Source organism: Typopeltis vanoorti, chromosome 16, assembly GCF_054136105.1.
Source record: "Typopeltis vanoorti isolate ZY-2024b chromosome 16, IOZ_Tvanoo_1.0, whole genome shotgun sequence".
NCBI lineage: Eukaryota > Metazoa > Arthropoda > Arachnida > Uropygi > Thelyphonidae > Typopeltis > Typopeltis vanoorti.
In genome coordinates, this window is record NC_143564.1 from 71256233 (window position 1) to 71278251 (window position 22019).

General features: G+C 35.8%; 1 protein-coding gene across 3 annotated transcripts in view; it reads right to left on the reverse strand.

Annotated features, from left to right (window-relative positions):
* Positions 1 to 10217: 10217 nt before the first annotated feature.
* Positions 10218 to 22019, reverse strand: part of LOC150098119 (uncharacterized) — a 67748-nt gene continuing 55946 nt past the window's right edge. For all 3 annotated transcript variants that reach the window (XM_090406228.1, XM_090406227.1, XM_090406226.1), the window contains one exon: positions 10218 to 14362. In XM_090406228.1, coding sequence (XP_090262354.1) covers positions 14247 to 14362 — 116 coding nt within the window. In that variant the 3' untranslated portion in view covers positions 10218 to 14246. The remainder of the gene's footprint in view (positions 14363 to 22019) is intronic.

Below are 22019 nucleotides of genomic sequence, written 5' to 3' on the forward strand. Positions count from 1 at the left end.
AGAATTGATTCGTGCATCAATCAATGGATCCTGTTGTTAGTGACGTAAGATGTGGAACATATTATTATTATTAATTAGCGAACGTTATGCACCCTGATCTTGGTGAAGCAATTTGTTGGATGCCTCTGATCAGCAACGATGCTCAATTATGTTATGAAATTGAGTGATGCATTTCCTCTAGGAACGCTTATTATCAGCACCATAACATTCCATGTTACAAGGCACAAATCATTCGAAAATGGTTCTGAGTATTTGTGAAGTATTCGATTTTATGATTCATTGACTTTCTCAAATGTATCGAAGAAACCTTAAAGCTTTCCCCGAAGACATTTTAGGGGGGGGGGGAGCCGAATTGGATCTAAATAATCCCCTATAGGTATTGTAGTGTCATATGGCATCATCTAATATTATTAAGAATAATGTGTTTGAATATATGTGCTATTCTAAAGTTTATTTCAGGAATATAATAATGAAGATTGAGTATTTTCTACATACGAGGGCTGACCAAAAACAACTCGGACAGAACATTTTTAGGAAACTATTAACAATACCGAAGTGACAACCGTGTCGGATATTTGCTAAAATTTGTGTGAATTTACAGAGCGCCTCAGAGCATGGATTAAATTGTCCTCAGACCAATTCTCCATTCCTTTGAGATGCATTTCGCTACTTCCAAATAGTTCTCCGAAACCTAGTTTTTAGTATCATTATTGCTTTTAGTGACCCGGAATTTTTAGCGAAGTTCAGCATCCTCTAATTCGTCTTAATCACCAGATTTTATCCCACACGACTATTCTTCTTATGAGCTTGTTCTTCTCCAGACTGAAAAGCATCCTGAAGAAGTAACGATTTCATGAAATCGTAGATTCACACCTGAATATGCCACCTAGTGCCATTCTTAGCCAACCAGAAATGCATCGACTAACGTAGAAATTAAGTAACTAACAAAAAGTAGAAATTCTCGCATATTCATTTTGGATTTGTAAAGACATATATAATATGATTAAATTTACATCCTTAACGATGCCATACAGCAAATATAAATCAATTTAATACTTTATTTTGATTTTCTTTATTCAAATACTGATCGTAATCGATTGTACTATTCGGCTATCAACAATTGACATAACTTTGTTATGAAAACTGTATAATGAAATATAATGAACAAAATGAGTAAATAATATTTTTCTAATATTGTTTCAGTTAATATCTTATAAATTCTTAAAGAATGTTTTCTTATTGTAAACGCATAAGAAAGAAGAAATTTTACCGAAAATACAAATTCGATTTATTTATTTTTATCCAGCAAGTCCCGGCTGTTTACTAAGATTCAGATGTGGTGTTTCTCTAAATTTGAAAGAATTATTGTTAATTCCCTTATGATATTAACAAGGGAATTAACAATCCATTAGACTACTCAAATATTTGTATGTAGACATGTATTTACCAGCACCTTCCACATACAAATCGCCTGTGCTTTTCGACTCCAGCTTGTCGTTATGGTTACCGTGCAATACAGTAGCCTATAACGTCATTTTCAGGGTTGATGGCGTGCGTAATGTGTTCAAGCGAAGAACGGTATCGATCGCTAAGCCTTGCCTGCACGAAATCTTCATTTTGATAAAAACATTCAGGATTATTACTTGCGCTCAAAACGTATTAGAGGGAAAATTCCGGATTACGAGACAGCAGGCCAACCTAAGAAGTGTTTAGACTGGGAAAAAGAAATAAAATTCGCTGAAAAACTTTGGCGGAGTTTTGAATGGGCATACAGATTACACAATTACTCTATTCCTTTTAATCTGGCTGTCATTTCGTTTCCTTTCAATTGCTGTTCTTTGGAGCAACCTTCATTCATGTATTTACTAAAAATTACAACCTATAAAACATTCAAATCTAATCTTGCTTTGTTATTTCTTTCTTTTCTCCAATTCATTACATGATTCATACTCTTAAAAGTATTGATGAAATGGATACCGTAAAACTACATCGTTTACTGCCTTCGACAGACTGTGGATATGGTCCTTAAAATCTTTAGATTCTCTAGTTAGGGATTCCCTGAAAACTCATTGAATCAAGCATTTATTTCTTAGTATTGTAATTATACCACTGGATCAATTTACAAATGAATAGTGAAATTATAGAAATTTGCAAAAATTACTTTAGGATAATTAATAATGATTGTAGCGAGAACAGGTGGTACTTCATTCGCTATGCAAGCATATTAAAATCACAAATATGGATAATCATAAATTAGAATACGACACTTTCCAACACATTTACAAAATAAGTTAACAAAATTACAAAAGTTGGCACTCATACTAGACTCTTCGGTTTGGATTTCCTTTATATTAGCGCTGTTGTTATGCATCCATACAAATATATCAAAAACTTCCTTTAAGTGTACTGCATCTCATATAAATTTCTTTATATTAGATGACCTATAGAAACACATTTTGGCCTTTTCAGAGTAACTTATCTGAGATTCTATCTAAATTCTATGTAGCAGATTGAAAATCCACTCATGTGTCGGATTGTTTTCTTTTAATAGTTGCAATCTAGGATTAAGATATACTACTGAACATAAAATAAATAAACAAATAGTTGTATCATTTTAAATGTATTTAACAGAATAGAAATTATTTTTTTTATTTTCTTAAATACAAGCTGTTCAATACGGTAAACGTTTTGCATGGTCATATATATTAGACAATACTAAATATCTCAGCCGTTATTTTCACAATATGTCAAATGCCATGGGATTAATCCCATACCAGGTTAGTTTTCTAATATAAATTACAAAATCCTGTAGGCGGAAAAAGTGCCTTCATGAGGTTTAAAAAAAGATGGAAATCATACACGCACGTGTGCGTGTGTGTTGTGAAGTTTATCAAATTATATTATGTAAATGAAAATGTCAAACATTCCTAGCATCTCCTATTAGTTGTCATATATTTGGACTACTGATAATATTAGACCAAATGTATTGTTAGTATCAGCACTGCCAGTATTATTATTAATTTGCCAGTGAAGGATTTGATAACTTTTTTTTACCGGAAATGAAATATTAGGTAAAGACCATAAGATATCGACCGGACCATGCAAAGTACAATTGTTTGACGCGAACTGTACAGCTATGCCTTAACGTTACATTAATAAGTTATTGACCGGTCAGTTCTATGGAATAGCTTTTTAAGGTTCCCAGTAGTCTCTTTCCTTTACAAATTACCTGAAGAACAGCACACTAATGCACTCCCCCCCCCCCCCTCGAAAAAAATCGTAGTCCTCTTTGATATCACCTGGCACCTGGCAAAAGGGATATATTCGAGCTGTCAAATTCCCCAATTTGACAGCTCAAATCTGCTCAGACTGCTATAGATCATTCTCGCTGAGTTTCGCAGTCTCGCACATCAGTACATGCATAACACAAGTTGATAGCTTAATCTCCTGTACCAGGAGTCAACACCAAGAAAACTTGACCTCATATTTTACATGACATGGCTTTTAAATTTTCTGTACAGCCAACTCACCAATTTCACACACGTATTTAACCACGTCGAGTACAATCGCTTCATCGGCAGTTATCAATGTATTATAGAAGTGATAAATTCAGTGTGTGAAATCCAGATTTGTGAACTTAATAGAAAAAGAAATTGCATATTGTACAGAGTACGCGCATCTAAGTTTCTCAGTAGTCAAGTTTATCAGGTTTTTTTATTCCTGGTACCGGAGATTGGGGTAAGAATGCACCATTCATACGTAAGCATGCATGTAGCTCAAGACGGGATCTGACTCTCACAATTATCTTCGTATGTTTGTGCGAAGTGACATGTTTGCGACCCGTCTACATTTCACTCGATTGCATTAATGCTACAATACACTATTTCATTTCATCATTAGTCGTATCATATTATTAATTAATATTTTTAACATTATTTCTATGAATTTGATGTAAAACCGATTTTTCTTTGTGCTTTAGTGGATTATGTGCTTTTCAAACATGTACAGTGGAAAATATAAAACAATTAAAAATAATTGCCTTTTTGAGATTATTGGTACCGCTAATCTTTTACAGTATAGCTGAATACGATAATCTTAGCTTAGCTTAACGCTGAACTCCTTTTTTCAATGCTAGTTTCCGCCTTGTTCCGAGAATAGAACTAACAACAAAAAAGAAGTTCTTGGAGTTATTCATCCCTTAAATCAAAATGACGCATTTACTCTGGCGATGTTGTTCAGTTGTCATAGCAACTGCCAGCATGCTAAAGAGAAAATTTTTAATTAGCTACATCTTACGTTAAATGCTTCTTTGTGAATATTATAGTGGCCAGTGCACACATCGATACTGTTCAATTAGAACAAAAGCGAAAGGAACAAAAAGATCAAAAGAACTCATTATGCTAGTGCTAGCAGATAATGCAATAACGTAATTCCTTAAAATTTTCTACTGGATATGATAGACTGGTTGCAATTGGCTCGATCGCTCTCGAATTCTTAAATGACATTTTTGAAAGTTAGTAGTTGATAACCGAATCCCCGATAAGCACAGTCACCCAGTCTGCTTTGCTTCATTAGCCTTGATAATGTGAGATCGGATTTACTGCAGTTTTAGCGCATGTTGGACATGTTCGATTGAGTTGTTTAGAATTCATTCCAGCTGACAAATTAAGACTATGAGGTTTTTATGAATGCGTTGGCTACAGTCATAGGGTATAGTAGTATTTAATGCCTCATTAGGAGGGTTCAATCAGTCCTAAGAGACAGTCGAGGAACAGGGGGAACCCCGCACGAATAAATAAAAATTTGAATGTGTTAAGATCGGCTAACTCTCCGTTAGCTGAAAAGTCTAGTAAAGGTTCTTTTCGTCTAGATGGAACTTGAACCGAAGTCTATTCAATTAAAGGATCGTCGTTAATGAGTAAATACGGTATTGGCGTGTGGCAATTTAGTTACCACTTTAAAAACTACAATGATTATAAAAGAGAAGTTAATTTTTCCCACGTGTAATAATAAACAACTCATCCGAGAAGACGGATTGATTACCCTATTATTGGAATGGATTCTCCTTTTTGTGCTCTCTCTCTCTCTCTCTCTCTCTCGTGTCGAATAAGACGACGTTAAATAGAATTACATTTAAAAAAAATCCATAGCATAAAAGCGATATTTTGAATCATCTAACAAATTTGAAGGCCTGTGTTGCTCAGTGGAAGTGACGCTTGTATGCTCTGCGCTAAGCAGCACGAAGATAGACTTATAGTTCGTGTTTAGTCGCCGACTGGAGGAACTTTTTCAAAAGTCTTTCTTCGACCGGTCCCGAGTTAGTTGATCTCTGGCGGGCAAGCGGTTTTTTTTCTCTAGGAAACTCGGGTTTTTCGTCCCGTAAACTCAAGAAAATCGACCGTAGAACCCACATTATTTCAGACAGTAACATATCCTGTTAGGGTTAGGTGCCAAGAGATGGTAGCACTCTCTTCATCAATGGCTGCCTATAATTAGTGATGGACATGGGCCAGCTATTTTTGATTTGTTACCTGTGAGGATCAAACTGCCCACTCAGTCTTTCCAAAAGCTAGTAGGGTTCAAAGGTCTCGACTATTCCCCATAAGGGAATATAAAGGTGTTAGCTTATTATTATTTATTCTTACAACAAATTTGATACTATTAAATCTTTCAATTAGAACAGACAAATGGAAAGAAGAGTAAAGTTTCTAGAAACTGTTCTAGAAAGATTCTTTTTCTAGATTTTGAAAATCTTCTACTAAAGAAAGTTTTTCACGAGACCATTGGTCCAGAAATATCAAAAGTTCCTTTTGCGACGATAAATTATAATGTGGAATATCGAAATAATCTAGTTTTCATTACATATTAAGAGAAATGTTTTATTTTTGTTGATCGTGCATTTATTTTTAAACTTCATGATCATTAATTGTGAGTTAGCATATATATTTCTCAAGTATATAAATGACAGTTTCTTTTTTTTTAAAAAAATATCATAATCAAGAGAAAACCCATGTATCCTTGTTTTCACTCTTGCTAGAATTAGACATGGCTTTGTGGATTCATAGAGAATGAAATTTAATATATCATCGACGCTTATACAAACGACTGCAAAAAGAAGAATTAGAAGGCCTAATGAATTTCTCTGTTCTAATGCTGCTAGTAGAGCAGGGATGTGACTTCGAGAAGGAAACGAATTTGCCTTCACCCTCTGACACTGAGTCAGTGAATACTCGCGAGTCTTGTGCATGTGGAATTACCACTACCATTCCTAAATATTAATCAGTACACTTAAGGAATGTTCTGAAGTTCTGTATCAGATATATAAGATGTCTGTCCACCCTTCTGGCTTTCTTGTGTGAAAAATTGGGAGACTGTTTAATAAAATCCTCCAATGTGTTTTTTATTCTTGACAATCGGCAATAGTCGGTCTCCACTGGCGTATACTCTGTCATTGCCAGTAGTTAGTTCATATATATCTAGTTAAATGAGAAAGATCAGATAAAGATAGACAACTGCGGCCATCTTGTGTTGATAATCCTAACTGATATCGCTGAATATAGTAGTTTATTATTTTTGTTGTGCGGCACCTCCATGGAGTCTGAACACTCATCGCGGGAGACCCAAACCATCCGCACAATCTATCATACCTCTCCTTGAACCCATTAACAGACAAAGTCCTAACAACAGATTCTGACATCCCATTCCATTCATTCACCACTTTCCAAGCGGAAAATCTGATCCTTACGTCCTTACTAACCACGCTTTTACTTAACTTCCAGAGATGCTCTCTTGTTCTTTCTCCTCTTGCCAAGTGCTGAAATAGTTCCCTTGCATCAATCCTATAACACCCTTTAAGTAACTTAAATGTTTCCATCGTATGCCCTCTTTTTCGCTTATTAACCAACTTCTGCAGCCCACACACCCTGAATATTTCCTTTTAGGGAACGTTCCACACCACTCATCATCTTCATTGCTCACTTCTGAATGCTTTCCTTGTAGTATTCGGTCAAATGCCATGGAAAAATCCTGTAGAATCACCGTGTAGCCACTTCGTTTATCCAGCTGATCTGTCATTCTATTATAAAACGCTAGTACATTACTAAGGCATGACCGACCCTTCACAAAGCCATGTTGATCCTCATACAGTATCATATTTTTATCAACCATTCTTGAATTCTTTTATTTATCAATTTTTCTAATACTTTTCCACCATGCCTGAGATACTGATTAGTCTATAATTTGCTACTGCAATCTTAGAACCACCCTTATGAATTATTTTGCCCTCTTTTCACTCCCTTGAAACTCTATCAGAGCCGAGATTTAAAATAAACAGCCTAGTCAGAGACATTGCCAGTTATCTTGCACATTTCCACAAAACAAGAGCTGATATTTCATCTAATTGCATGGCTTGCATTAACATTGAGATACTGCAATATCCAAAGCACCTCCAACTCATCCATCTCTGTTCCTACATAAGTCTCTGTCACAGCATTAGCTTCACTTGTATGATATATCCTTGCAAAGTGGTCACTCAGTAACTCATTTTCACTATATTAACTATTTTATCTGCTTCTGTCACCTCATGATTATCAGCACTCATTAAGGTTACTCTTCCATAGTCGTTCTTTCTCTTACTTGCTACAAACGTAAGAACTCTTTGGGATTTCCTTTGGCCTGTTCGATTAGTTTCTTTTCGTAATCTGATTTTGCCTTCCTGACCATACTGGTTACCTTTCTTTGCCTAACCATTTTGTTGTTCTTGAGTTTGCTGCTCATCTTAGTTCAACAGTGATTTTTCCATATTTCAGAGTCAATAAACCTAGGTGTCTTGCGGTTGGGGATGTGGGAAGAGATAAACCTCTTTTACCTGCACTGTTGAAATGATGTTGAAATTTCGAATTATTGTGACTCACAATGCATGTAGGGTACAAAATTGAACGGTAGATATGGTTTAAACATTCTTCGTTTCTTTAATTTATTAAGTCACATTTAAAAATAATTATAGCCAGTGAAACAAGCGTAGATTGCTTTGGTTGATAGTATTATGATTCGTTTACAACTATTAATCAGAAATTAATCCCATTTGCGTAATTAAGGAGAGAATACTTTAAACCTCGGCTAGGAAATAGGACACTAAAATAGAAAGGGAACACCTCGTTAGATAGCGATAGAGGTTGGATATCTTCATCAGGATATCGTGGTAATGGAGGAACGATACCAGTGGGAAACCGAATGTTAAATAATGAAAAACTACTGTTTGTCTTTAGAGCCATTATGGAAAATAGTTCAAGAGAAGACGAAACACTTAAAATTTTGGTGTATTTTTAATTTTGTTTCTCTTATTGTAAATATAATAAAATATGTAAGTGCATAAATGTTCGCGCTTTATATTCCTTATACAAAATACGTCGTTCTAATTGTTGTTAATGATATCAATTAGAAAATTGTCTATTTTATAATAAAAATAAGAAAAATATTATAATAAGAAATAACATAAATAAGAAAACCTACACATTTTTCTAATTTATGCATATATTTTTCCCAATTAGTTTATGATTTTTACTGGTAGAATTATTTGTCCTCAATTAATTATTATTATCTATTCAAAATAGTAATATTTTAAATGTATTTTTTATTTTCTACTGCTTCATTAGTTTTTTGCTTCATTGTTTAATTTTCAATTTAATTGTTTTAAGCTCCTCCATCTGTGATGAATATTTCTTTCGATTTATTTATTTTCTTGTCATTCTTTGTGAATCCTTTCTTCGAAGACTATCAATACATTGATGAATTATTGAAAAAGAGCCAAAAGACTTGTTCAAATGAATAGAAATAGGGAATATTTTAAAACCCATCCTTATTTCATAGCCGAATGTATAGACAGTATATTCCACTATGAAATAAGGATGAATTTATAATATTCATATTTCTAAACATTTATGAGATTTCTTACATGTTCTTGAATATTTTATATGATTACGATTCTTTTTGACATGTGTTTACATTCTTTTATATTTAATTTATATTATTCAAGGATTAGTCTTGCTATATGAACTTCTACCTTTTTACGTAATCCTATACAGACAACTATTATACAGTTTTCGTGGAAATGCAACCTAAGTATATGGAAAATCCTTAAATTGATTACATACGTTACGCTTCTAGATCTATAGTTTAAAATTTCTTTTGATCTGCTGATAGATTTCAAATTTCTGTGACTACTGAAATTGAAAAGTAAATGACTTAAAACAGTCTTTTTTTGTTTGTTTTTTTCATGTAGCCAGAAACAATCACTAGGTTGAATTGATTGCAATTATGTTCGGAGCAACTAAGTCTATGAAGTGATTGTAGTTACGTCTCTGATAAATGGGTGGAATCTTACACTGAATTTTCTATTTAGCAAGGCAAAAACCCACAGTTCTTCATCCTGAAAAATAAGAATAAAACCACTGCCAACTCCGGAGATATTCCATCCTCGTCGGAAGTTTTTATGCTCCCATGTGGTCTAGCGATTAAGACTTCTCATCCTTTTTGGGTGAGTTTGAGTGGAAATAAAAAAGGGTTTTTTTTTCTTCCCACACCAGGCGCTGATATGCTTCTTGCGACTTTTCGTGTATGGAATGGATCATATATATATATATATATATATATATATATATGATATATATATATATATATATATATATATATGATATATATATATATATATATATATTTATGATATTATAAAGATTCCTCGTCTTATAGATTGAGAAACGAAACTAGACCTTTCCAACCTAAGAGCGAACTATTCTGATATTCTCGCTATGTGCTATCGAAATTCTGCACGTCCCCGATTGCCATCATTATAATGATAGATGATATGGTTCACTTTGTTGGAGAGTGTAGTATTAACTAATTGAAGACCGATTCTTCACTCGTTTATCCAATTAGCGTGCAAATAGAAAGCTGACAGATGAGCAGCAGCTACCTCCAGTTGACTAGAAGGTTGCCTTCTGCTGATGAATAGTTTTCATTGTAATGGAATTCTCTCTCTCTCTCTCTCTCTCTCTCTCTGCACTTGACAAGCCAGTATTATTTTGTTTCTTGCATAGTGTGAATTTCGTTTTTTATTTTCTTTATTGTTTTCGTTTAGATTTTTCATGAACAATGCAAGCAAGCTAATCACGAACTATTATTCAAACCTAAGTATATAAGTAAATAAGAAGAAAGCAACAGACGGTGATAAATTCTTATTTATTTTACCTGTACATATAGGAATATTTACATATACGGGCGAAGACATGTTTCAGGATGGAAACAATAGCGTTACAAGACATCAGGATGCATTTCGTTATATGATTTCCTTACTTTCCCCACTTCACTCTCTTCCCACCAGAACTTGGGGACCAAACCGCAAGTGAATAAGTGTATCAGGAATCACAGTAAAACAGAACACAGAATTCTAATTTTTTTTTTATCTTTCTTATTTCATAAGCGCAACAATAATGCTAACAAAGAGTAGTGAGAAACATTTGGCAAGTGAGTTAGAAATAAATGTCGATATTTCTTTTTTTTTTTTTTTGCTTTTGCTCACTCTGTTTGTTATGGCAAAGGCTGGACAAATATCTACTCAGAAACCAAAAGGTTCTCTTAACTTCGTCTGTAACTTATATAATTGGCAAATGGAACTCCACTTAGACTAAAAGCTTTTTTGGAAAAGTGATGAAACGGGCTTTCAGAATGACTAATATTAGCCGAAGAGATTGTGATTTAGTGTAGAACGAAGTATGAGAAGGTTCTTTCTAGATATCCATCACATGCTCATGTCATCAGTGAAGCACTAAATAAAGCTACACATCTTTCCTGCGGAAGTAATGTTGAGTCTGCAGACTTACAATACTGTCTATGTCGCAAGGTTTCTGATATAACCACTTGCATTCATATAAACAGCTAAACGGAACATGTTGGCAACAAATTCCCAACAAAACTCCTAAATTACATCAGCAGCACATCTTGGTTTCCTGAGATGCCATTCTGAGGCACGTCTGTGAGAGATTTGTATTTACGAAAATAAGAAAGAACTGTCTCGATGAATATAGGTATTATGGAGACTCAAAAATCGAATTTGGAACAACTAGAAATAATTATGGAGGTTAAATCAAAGATATATATTAAGAAAACATTGATTTGGATATTTGAATTGATAATTGACTATTGTTAAGAATTTTAGACATTTCTGAAGTGATATTGTAGGGTTTGTAAGCGTGTATAAATCTGGTTTCTAACTTCTTTTGAAGAAAACGCAACGAAATACACTTTTAGTTGTGAGGCAGGGGAAATTACATTAACCAGGCGTGATATTCAAAAAAAAAAAAAAAAAAATGATTCAACATATTTGCTAAGAACGTATCGTTGAATTTTTATGAACAGTAAACCACTGGAATAATTGCACTTTTTCCCAAGAGACAGTCATATTTATAACAGTACAATATGCTAATTCATACATCAGTAATATCGCGCAAAGTATCCACATATATATGGCGCAAAGTGTCCGCATCTTTACGAGAGATGACATAATCTTATTTACCATCGCTAAACTCATTTATCAAGTTAAAACCCATTTATGAAGTTGTGTGGTGATTTGTGCAAAGATGTTATTTCTTTGTTCCTATTTTTCCTGCGGTCAACAATCTCCTTATAAAGGTATGAAGATGATTTTCATCTTTCGGTGTGATGCAGCCTTCTTACTGATTAGTGCAACACAGCAGCGTTAAAAATATTGCAAATATTGCATTACTTGAAAGTGGGGTTAGGAATAAACGCACTGTATCATATAGATGTTATCAGAAATCGAAACAAATGCTGCTGGGCAAAGTATAACGAACAAAAGCTCCATTACTGAATAATAAGAACAATAACGCCGATAAGGAGACATCTACGCCAATCAGAATGAGCGTATTTACCAAGAAAAATCTCGTTTCATTCAAGCTGTATAATTTAATATAAATTATAGGTTGTTATAGTTATCGTGGGTTGCTTAATAAAATCGACTTATAACCGAAACCAGAGAGAGATGGAGAGTGTTGAGATTCAAGGTGACGTCTATAGCACGTTCCCATGGCAACAGTACTTTAACAGAGCGCAATGCGTTGTTTAGGAAATGTCAGAGAGTAACACGACAAGGAAAGTGTGCAACGAATTGCGATTTTCGATTACTTTTGTTGGCAGAAATCGTCAGCAACAACACGGCGAGCTTATCTGGCAATAGGTGTTGTGTTTGGAAAGCGGAAGCCACATAATCACAACAAACAACAATAATATTTGAACTCCGTGAATGACATGTTGTTTCGTTTGGTGACTGGTTTCCAAACTGGCGTGCTGTATACTCATTACGGTGTGAAGAGTTTAGAACAACAAAAACACGATGCAGTGATGTGTGATTTGTGTAGAATAAAGCAACTTACAGATATATTTGTTACTTTTATGGACTCTAGTTAATGAGTAGTAAGGATGGGTTAGGAAACTGATTGGGAGTCATTTTGTGCAAAATGAAGGTCTGTCGTATGATAGCCACAAATTCATCCCTTTTCCTTGTTGTCCACTAAAGAAATTTCTAATCATATGTTGCATACAAAAGAAGAAGCTGCTTGTTTAAGATGCGTATAAAAAATGAAAATCACTGCAGTATTCCACAGAGAAAGATTATCATCACTTCAAATGAAAATCGAACCCAGAAAACCCAGAATAAACTGCAAAGTGTAATTGATGTTAGCCAAAACTGGGTTCATGTAGCGACCTTTGGAGAACCTCGCCAACCAAACCAAAAAAAAAATTAGTTCTTTAACACTGAAGAATTTTGGGTTATTCATAACCCAAAATCATTTTATAAATTAAATAAACCCTAAATATAAGACTTGAAAACATTTCTCCATTTTATTACTCTCATTATTTGTGCGTGTTATAAAATTATGTTTGAAGAATTCGAAATATACAGTTTTAGGCCTTGTTTTCATGCTTTTTTTTTAAATCTCCAACTGGAACCTAATTCCAATCGGCAATATTGACATTATGGAAAATTTCATGTAACCTTCTAACGATTTTCAAAGTCCATCGCAGAGAGTACTTCTAACTGTAATCGTTTGTCTATCGGATTTTGCCAAGTCCGTAATGGTGTACATTAAACAAAATAATAAAGCTTCTCAATACCAACAGTAAATATGCCTTGTATTTGTATTTGAACGATGAAATCACAACATTCAATTCTCTTCTATAGAAAAGCAGAGAAAATCAGATTTTTAAAATAGCGGTACAGTTCACACGATATATGACTGATAAAGATTAGATCCATTATTAAAAAAAAAACATATATATGTGATAAACAAAAGAATGGATGAAGACTATTGCAGCAGCAAGAAGAGTATCAAAGAATAGAGAACTGTAAATGGGATATTATGGAAAACACCGCATAAATCACTTTAAGATATGTATACAAATAAGTCCTTCCACACATTCATTGAGATGAGTATCCTGCGGATGGTATGGCTTTTAAGTCCAAGTCTACATCGATATTCAAATCCAAGTCTGTATTAATAATAGTCATAAATGTAAAGGTTATGCAGTGTCGGGCGGATTACAGGAAATGCGTATGTGTCAATGAGAGTGAGGTATTTAGGATTCAGTAATAAGATTTACTTCTTAACATACTCAGACTTCGTTTCAGAATGAGAAACTTAACCAAGTTTTCCAGTCAGGATTGTGACCACATTTCTGGACAAGCATTTCTCTGTTTTTATAACAGAAACAGTGTGTAGGTGAACATATTATTAGAGAAATACACGTCACAGTAATGGCATTGGTTTTAGAAATTTAAGAAGAAAAATAAAATAGATCTTTAGGAGGGGTTTGATGGGTGTACTTTGCTGTCCCTGTGCAATTGGCTGGTAGTCCAATTAGGTGCTGGGACTCCTTGATGCTATGTAAGCTCTCATTAGTCAGATGAGCAATTGCTAGGCACTCATTTCTAGGCACATGCAGTCCTCGGAGATGACATCTTGAATGATGCCGTGGCCATCAAGGGACAACATTCGAACAACAGGATAGAATATTCTTAGCACATAAACAAGTGATTCGACAGTACTTATTTGACGAACTCGTCACCAGGGATCGCTGTACAACAAACATACGGGGAACGTCACATCAAATCAGCAAAAGGATGGCACCGGTCGACGTTATTAAGATCTACACGATGCACTTTCCGCTTGTACTCAGGAATCATCTCTCCGAGATCCACAGAGGCAGGCAACCCTCAAGAACCTCATGAATGCCTCTCTAGCTCGGATGTACCAAGGGCCACTGTTCTTGATGAAATTTTCGGCCTCTTCTGGAAATGGACATTAAAAAACAACGATGTAATTTTGTACCTTCGTATAGCAATAACTGTATATTACATAAGAACTATATTTTATCAGGTGATACTAAACAAATTATTATTTGTCTATAATAAAAATTTGTTTAGTACAAATTATCATTATTTGTCTATAATACATAATTAACACAATTATGAAAAATAGTCTTGACGATATATAAGCACAATAAATGAAAAATAAAATGTGATTTAATGAATACTTACAATAAATGAAGAGAAAATATGAACATCATCAAAAGCAGACAAAAAAAAAGTACTTTATATTTCAATAAAAATTTTCACTTGTTCTATTTTAAAACTATCGGTGGGGGAAAAATATATATATATATATATATATATGTGTGCATTCTTGTGAACGCGGTCATTAGCTTGGAACATGTCATGAATGGAGATTGGTTTTAGAATGGAGGTAGTCGGATTTTTAGGAATGTGAGTGAATTCGGTGATGTGATTTGATTGATATATAGAGGTAAGACTTTGATTTAGTTGCAATTTAGAAATTGTCCTGATTTCTTGAAAGAAAATACGTTATTGAACTTTAACGGTAGCTATCGCAGAAAAGCTAACTTGTGGAAAACTTTTCCAGCTGCATTCGGTACAAAGGAGTGCATTTTGATTGAGATTCACGCAGCGATAAGTGAGGTTTTGCTACTAAATTTTCAGTTTTAGTAATTGACCAACCCCAAATCAAAACCTACTAGTCGTAACTATGACTGACATAGATACCGACGCCCTGATAGAAACACTAGACAAAGGTCTGGCTCTAAGCCTACTCAAAAAATTACTAAAAAAATTTGAAGTGGAATGGCCAGGTTATTTGAACCTGTACTCCACAACGAGAGATGATGAGGAAAGTGAGGATTCTGCTAATGCAGAGGAAAAATTGAATTTGGTGGTCTCCAATCCCCCCCTGGATCAAGGAGAGTCCCACCGGCGGAAAAAACGCAAAACTCAGTCAACAGAACCACATACAGATGAAGGTATGGAGGAAGATGGACACAACTCTGACCCTCCTACCTCCACTAAAGAGAAATTGCCTCCAATTATCTTAAGAGAAAAGAATAGGTGGACAGAACTACGGGCCACTATGACTAGTCAACAGATAGCATACTCTACTGCAAAGAATTTAGACGATGGTATTAAAATCCAACCCGCCACTATAATGGACTTCCGTAGACTCACAAAAGAGTTAGATAATAAAGGTGTACAATATCATACCTTCACCCTTGACTCCGAGAGGAACCTGAAGGTGGTTCTCCGTGGAGTATCAGAGCACATACAAACAGAAGACATAGCCGCTGATCTTCGCTACCAAGACCTACCCCCCATCAAGGTCAGTAGAATGACCAGAGCAGACAAAAGTCCGATGCCACTCGTCTTAGTAGAGATTCACCAGGCATATAAAAACATATATGACCTAACTTCAATTTGTGGGCTAAAAATCAGCCCAGAACCGCTAAGGAAAAGAACCTCATCAGGACAGTGCCACAGGTGCCAAAAATATGGTCATGCTCAGAGATTGTGTAAAGCGGAATACAAATGTTTAAAATGCGGAGAGAGCCACCCCACATATACCTGCACTAAGCCAAAATCCACCCCGGCTAAATGTGCAAACTGTGGGGGCCCGCATCCAGCCAACTACAAAGGATGTATACAACACCCAAAAAACAGACGATCTGCTTCCTCTACTTATCTACAAAAACCAGCAGCAGTAGCTCCAACTCCTCAACCCTCCAGAGGTCGACAAAACACGATACAAAACCAAATGCCGCAACCAGAAGCCCGGATCGAAGCAAACCTCAATCGGCAGACAAAGTCCTATGCAGAAGTAGTCCGCTCAACAAAAACCACTCAGGAGCAATACAACCCAAATTTAGCAGCAGTCATCACAAACTCCCTTGCAAATATGCTGCAAGATTTCAGCAAATCTAACCCCACATCGGACTCCAGAAAAAGATTTCTGCAAGAAACCCAATCCATCCTAGTAGCTCTCATAAATGTATAAAAATAAAAGCACTCCAGTTTCCCTACAGATCATTGCTTGGAATGCTAATGGACTTAAAAACAAGATTCTGGAACTCCAAGAGTTTGCACAAAGATATAACCCAGACATCATCTTAATAAACGAATCCCACTTAAGACCAGCAGACAACCCCAAAGTTAGAGGATACCTTCTCCACAGAAATGATAGAATAAACTACAGAGGAGGAGGCACCGCCATTTTCATAAAAAACCACATCGATCACCACTCTGTAACTAGCCCCTCAACTAAAAATCTAGAGCTCACAGGAATAGTAGTACCCACTACTTCAACTGGGAAACTAACACTTTATGCAGCTTACAACCCTCCATCAAAGAATCTATTATATTCAGATCTAGATGCCGTCCTAGGCAATAATGATCAAATCATCATTGCCGGTGATCTAAACGCAAAACACCCATCATGGAACAGTAAAACTACAAACAGAAATGGCTACACACTCTTTAGCTACTCCAGTTCAAATTATGCAGTGGTGGCAGGCCCTGCAGAACCAACCCATCACAGTACGTATGGTACAGCTGACATACTTGATATTGCTATATTACAAAATATTAAACTACAGTATAGCCTAGTCTCTTTAAACGAGCTGACATCTGATCATAACCCAATCCTGCTCCAGCTGGGTAAGCAAGAACAACTGCTGCCTCCTCCCCACTCCTTTATCTTATGGAAAAAACTTCCAGAAGTACTATCAGAACATATTGGACCTGTCCCTCACATCAGCTCCATAAAAGAAATTGAAAATGCTGTCAAACGTCTGACTCAGCAAATCACCTCAGCCATAAAGGTTGTCACCTCTACCAAAACCACTTTTAAGCCAAACAGACTCCCAGAAGACATCATGGATCTAATTAGGAACAAAAACAAAGCAAGGAAAAGGTACCACAACACCTGTGCACCTCAGGATAAGGGGATTCTCAACAAACTGAACAATGAAGTTAGAGAAGCACTTAAAGCTTATAGGAACAAAACTTGGGAAGCCAAACTAGCCTCTGTATCACCTGGCGATCACTCCATCTGGAACATATTAAGAAGTCTCAGAAACAAAAGCAAATCTCTTCCCCCACTCAAGTCAGACACGGGACTAGTACACACGGACGCAGAAAAAGCTGAAGAGATAGCAAAGAACCTAGAAAAACAATGTAGCCCTACATATGACAACTTGGATTTCAAACATGTCTATAAAATCCACCTCCATGTCAGACATGCACTGAAAGTCACCGATACCAGCAACAACATACCTCCAAACACCTCACCAGCGGAAATCTATGAAATTCTAAAGAAGCTAAAGAATAAAAAAGCCCCTGGCCCAGATGGCATAACAAATAGAGTAATAAAACTGCTGCCCCGAAGAGCTGTTGTACATCTCACCACCATAATCAACGCCATGTTCCGATTTAACTATTTCCCCAGCTATTGGAAAGTCGCAGATGTAGTCCCAGTGCATAAACCAGGTAAAGATCCACACCTGCCTGAAAGCTATCGACCCATCAGCCTAATCTCAAACTTAGGCAAAATTGCTGAAAAAATCATTCTCTCTAAACTCCACGCCTCAGTAAATGAGTTAAATATCATTCCTAAGGAACAATTTGGATTCAGACAACATCACAGTACTACTCAACAAATTTATAGGATAATTGAGTATATCACCACCGGATACAATTGGCACCAGCACACCGGAGCAGTCTTCCTTGACATAGCGAAAGCTTTTGACAAGATATGGCACTTGGGACTGCTACACAAACTCATTTCAGCAGGTATACCATCAAGTATCGTCCACCTAATGAAATCTTACCTCCAGGACAGACACATACAAGTCAAAATAAATGGTACAGTTTCAAGTCAGCGACGGATCTCTGCGGGAGTTCCTCAAGGTTCCCTATTGGCTCCGATCTTATTCTCAATATATATGGCAGACATCCCGCACAACCCAATGTCATCCATCTTAGCACTTTATGCGGACGACACAGCAGTTCTTGCCAGATCTCTACGACCTCATCTTGTCACTAAAAAGTTGCAAGAAAACCTACTACAACTAGAACATTGGTTCTCCAAATGGAGATTACAAGTGAATCCCCAGAAGAGTGTAGCAATACTTTTCACCAGAAGAATGGCAACTCCCATGGGGGACCTTTATCTTTTCAACACCAAAATCCCCTGGCAAACAGAAACAAAATATCTTGGAGTAATTCTGGACAAAAGATTAACGTTCAACCCACACACCAAAGCCTTATGTACGAAAGCATCTAAAACTATTGCACAACTTTACCCTCTAATAAATAGAAAAAGTAGACTGAATACCAGAATCAAAGTGCTCCTCTACCTGTTGACGATCCGCCCAATGTTGACATATGCCTCTCCAGCCTGGAGCCACACATCCAACTCCAACATCCTCAGACTGCAGAGAGTGCAAAATAGGTGTTTACGCATGATATTGGACGCACCGTGGTTCGTAAGGAACGTGCAACTGCATAGAGATACGAACATCCCTTACATCTACTCCTTCCTATTAACTACAGCAGAAAAATTTTTCTCAAAGATCTCTACTCATCCCAACGATCTAGTTAAACAAGCAGCAGACTATGAAGAGACTGACCTCTTCAAATACAAGAGGCCAAAAGCCATCCTAAATACTTGCAACAATGACTGATCTCCGTGCCCCCCAGGGCGAGCTCTCAGCTCATAAATCTTTCCTTCAATTCATCCTCCTTATCAGACAACGGGGAATAAAAGCATCTTGCTTCACCCTTCTGGCCAATGATGTTATGTTATGTTATGCATTCTTGAGCTTCTACTCGGTTGTAATGATACATTTTAAAGAATAAATTTTAAATGACTTTAAACCGAGATAAAATATTAAATTTTAATGATAATGATACAACTAGTTTCAGCCTTTTACAGCCTTCTTCAGGTATCTACTAAAGGTTGAACACAGTAATAAAAATTGAAGATACAAAAAACTGAGAATTACAGGCAAAAAATGCAATACATAATTGACACAAAAACGTTGTACTTTTCAAGTCGTTCTATCTAACGCGCTATTGTTTGTTGCATGCGTGCTTGCAGGTTCTCGTGAGCGCCAGTATTGAACAACTGCAGTATGGCTATCAGGGATGTTATAACTCAAATTGCTGTTCAAATGTTCAGGATTAAGGAGGATTTCCCTGGACTCCACGATTTTCCTTTCAAACTCATCACTACAGCGATAAATGTTTCCGGATTTATCCCAGCAAACTGAGTGACTCTGTAGATCATCATGAGGATTGTTAGAGAAAAGAACATGACTGGACAGCGCAGATGCATGTGACATTTTGTAGGAGATGTCTCTTTTATGCTTCTCAATACGCAGTTCAACAAATTTGTTAGTCTGTCCAAAATAAGTAATATTACCGTCGCACCATAACTTGTAAACACCTGGATATTTCAGGTTATGATGAAAAGGCTTCGGATGGCTTATAATTACATTAGTTCAGTCTCCAATAAATTGGCTAAAGTCCTTAAAAAGTACAACATCAGGACGTTTTTCACTACACTCCCTAAAGTCCGTTCTCTTATAAGCCATCCGAAGCCTATTCATCACAACCTGAAATATCCAGGTGTTTACAAGTTATGGTGCGACTGTAATATTCCTTATTTTGGACAGACTATCAAATCTGTTGAACTGCGTATTGAGGAGCATAAGGAGCATCTCCAACAAACGGTCACATGCATCTGCGCTATCCAGTCATGTTCTTTTCTCTAACAATCCTCATGATGATATACAGAGTCACTCAGTTTGCTGGGATAAATCCGAATACATTTTTCGCTGCAGTGATGAGTTTGAAAAGAAAATCGTGGAATCCAGAGAAATCCTAAACATTTGAACAGCAATTTGAGTATAACATCCCTGATAGCCATACTGCAGTTGTTCAATACTGGCGTTCACGAGAACCTGCAAGCACGCATGCAAGAAACAATAGCGCGTTAGATAGAACGACCTGAAAAGTACAACGTTTTTGTGTCAATTATGTATTGCATTTTTTGCCTGTAATTCTCAGTTTTTTGTATCTTCAATTTTTATTACTGTGTTCTACCTTTAGTGGTAGAACACAGTATAAAAATACTAGTTGTATCATTATCATTAAAATTTAATATTTTATCTCGGTTTAAAGTCATTTGAAATTTATTATTTAAAAAAAAAAAAAAAAATATATATATATATATATATATATATAGGAAAAAAAAACAGATTCGTTTGTGTTGATGTGGTAAGTAGATGGTTAGATTTTAAGATATTCTTGTTGAATCCCATATATAGTATATTTAAATCCTTTTTCAAAGCATATATTTTAGGAAAATAGTAAATTTGAATGGATTTTATAACATTAATTTTAATGCAAAAGTCATGCAGCGTTACACAAAAAAATCAAATATGAAAGTATTTTTATAAATTTCATTGATATTGTTGGAATTAAATAGTTAAATTAACATTTTGAAATGTAAGCAATGATTAAAGAGTATTGTTCACCATTTAATATAAATAAATAACATACCCTCTTTAGCGCGCACGAGTAGACCCACCCACCCATCCACACCCACACATACAGACACACTCACGCACCAAACACCATGATTAATAATGGAGACGATGTTGCATCAGAAACCATCGTTGCGGGTGGAGTATCTCCAACATTACGAAGAAAGCCTTTGAAATCAAATAAGATTTTGTCTGACGTACTCGTACCTAGGCAAGGTTTATTTATTCCTTCGTACTTTTGATAGTGAAATTTTGGAAATTTGTGCTGTTTTCCCTTTATAGTCTCTAGTAAAACTTCACGCCAGAGAGACCGTACCATAAATTACATATATTCGCATTAAAAAAACAGATATTATTAACATTTGCCAATCTTGAAGCTTCTCCTCCTATTAATAGGACAATATACTTAAGATTCTGTATTACAATATAGTGGGAACCACCTAAGTTCAGACATAGGTATTTGCATGTCATTGTCAAAACGGCAAAGAGTTGAAACACACACACACACACACACACACACACACACACACACACACACACACACACACACACACACACACACACACACACACACACACACACACACACACACACACACACGAAAACATCCGAAAATAATATATCATTTAAAACCAACAACAGTCTTAGCCTCAATCATTGGCATCTGGTTTCATTTTAATCAACAGGAGATTTGTAATTAGTTGTCTCTAATTGTGTCTAGAAAACCAAACAGAAGAAATTACGGAAAAACATAAAATCCAAATACGTTGATAAAACTTGCACCAGAAGTTAAAATAAAAGACTGAAGTGGTTGAAGTAGTTGACTAGGGTATGAACATGATGCTCTGTGGTGAAAGTTAAGTCTTGTGCTAGTAATATATGCATATTTTATTAAGTGATAACTGAGTTAGAAAAGGGAAGTGTATCTGCCATCAGGGTCATACTCATGCATAGGCGCACGAGGGTCTAGCTTCCCTATACAGAAAAATTAGGGCAAATTTAAGGACCCAAACAATGAGTGAGGAGCCCGGAACACTCATTACATAAATTATATA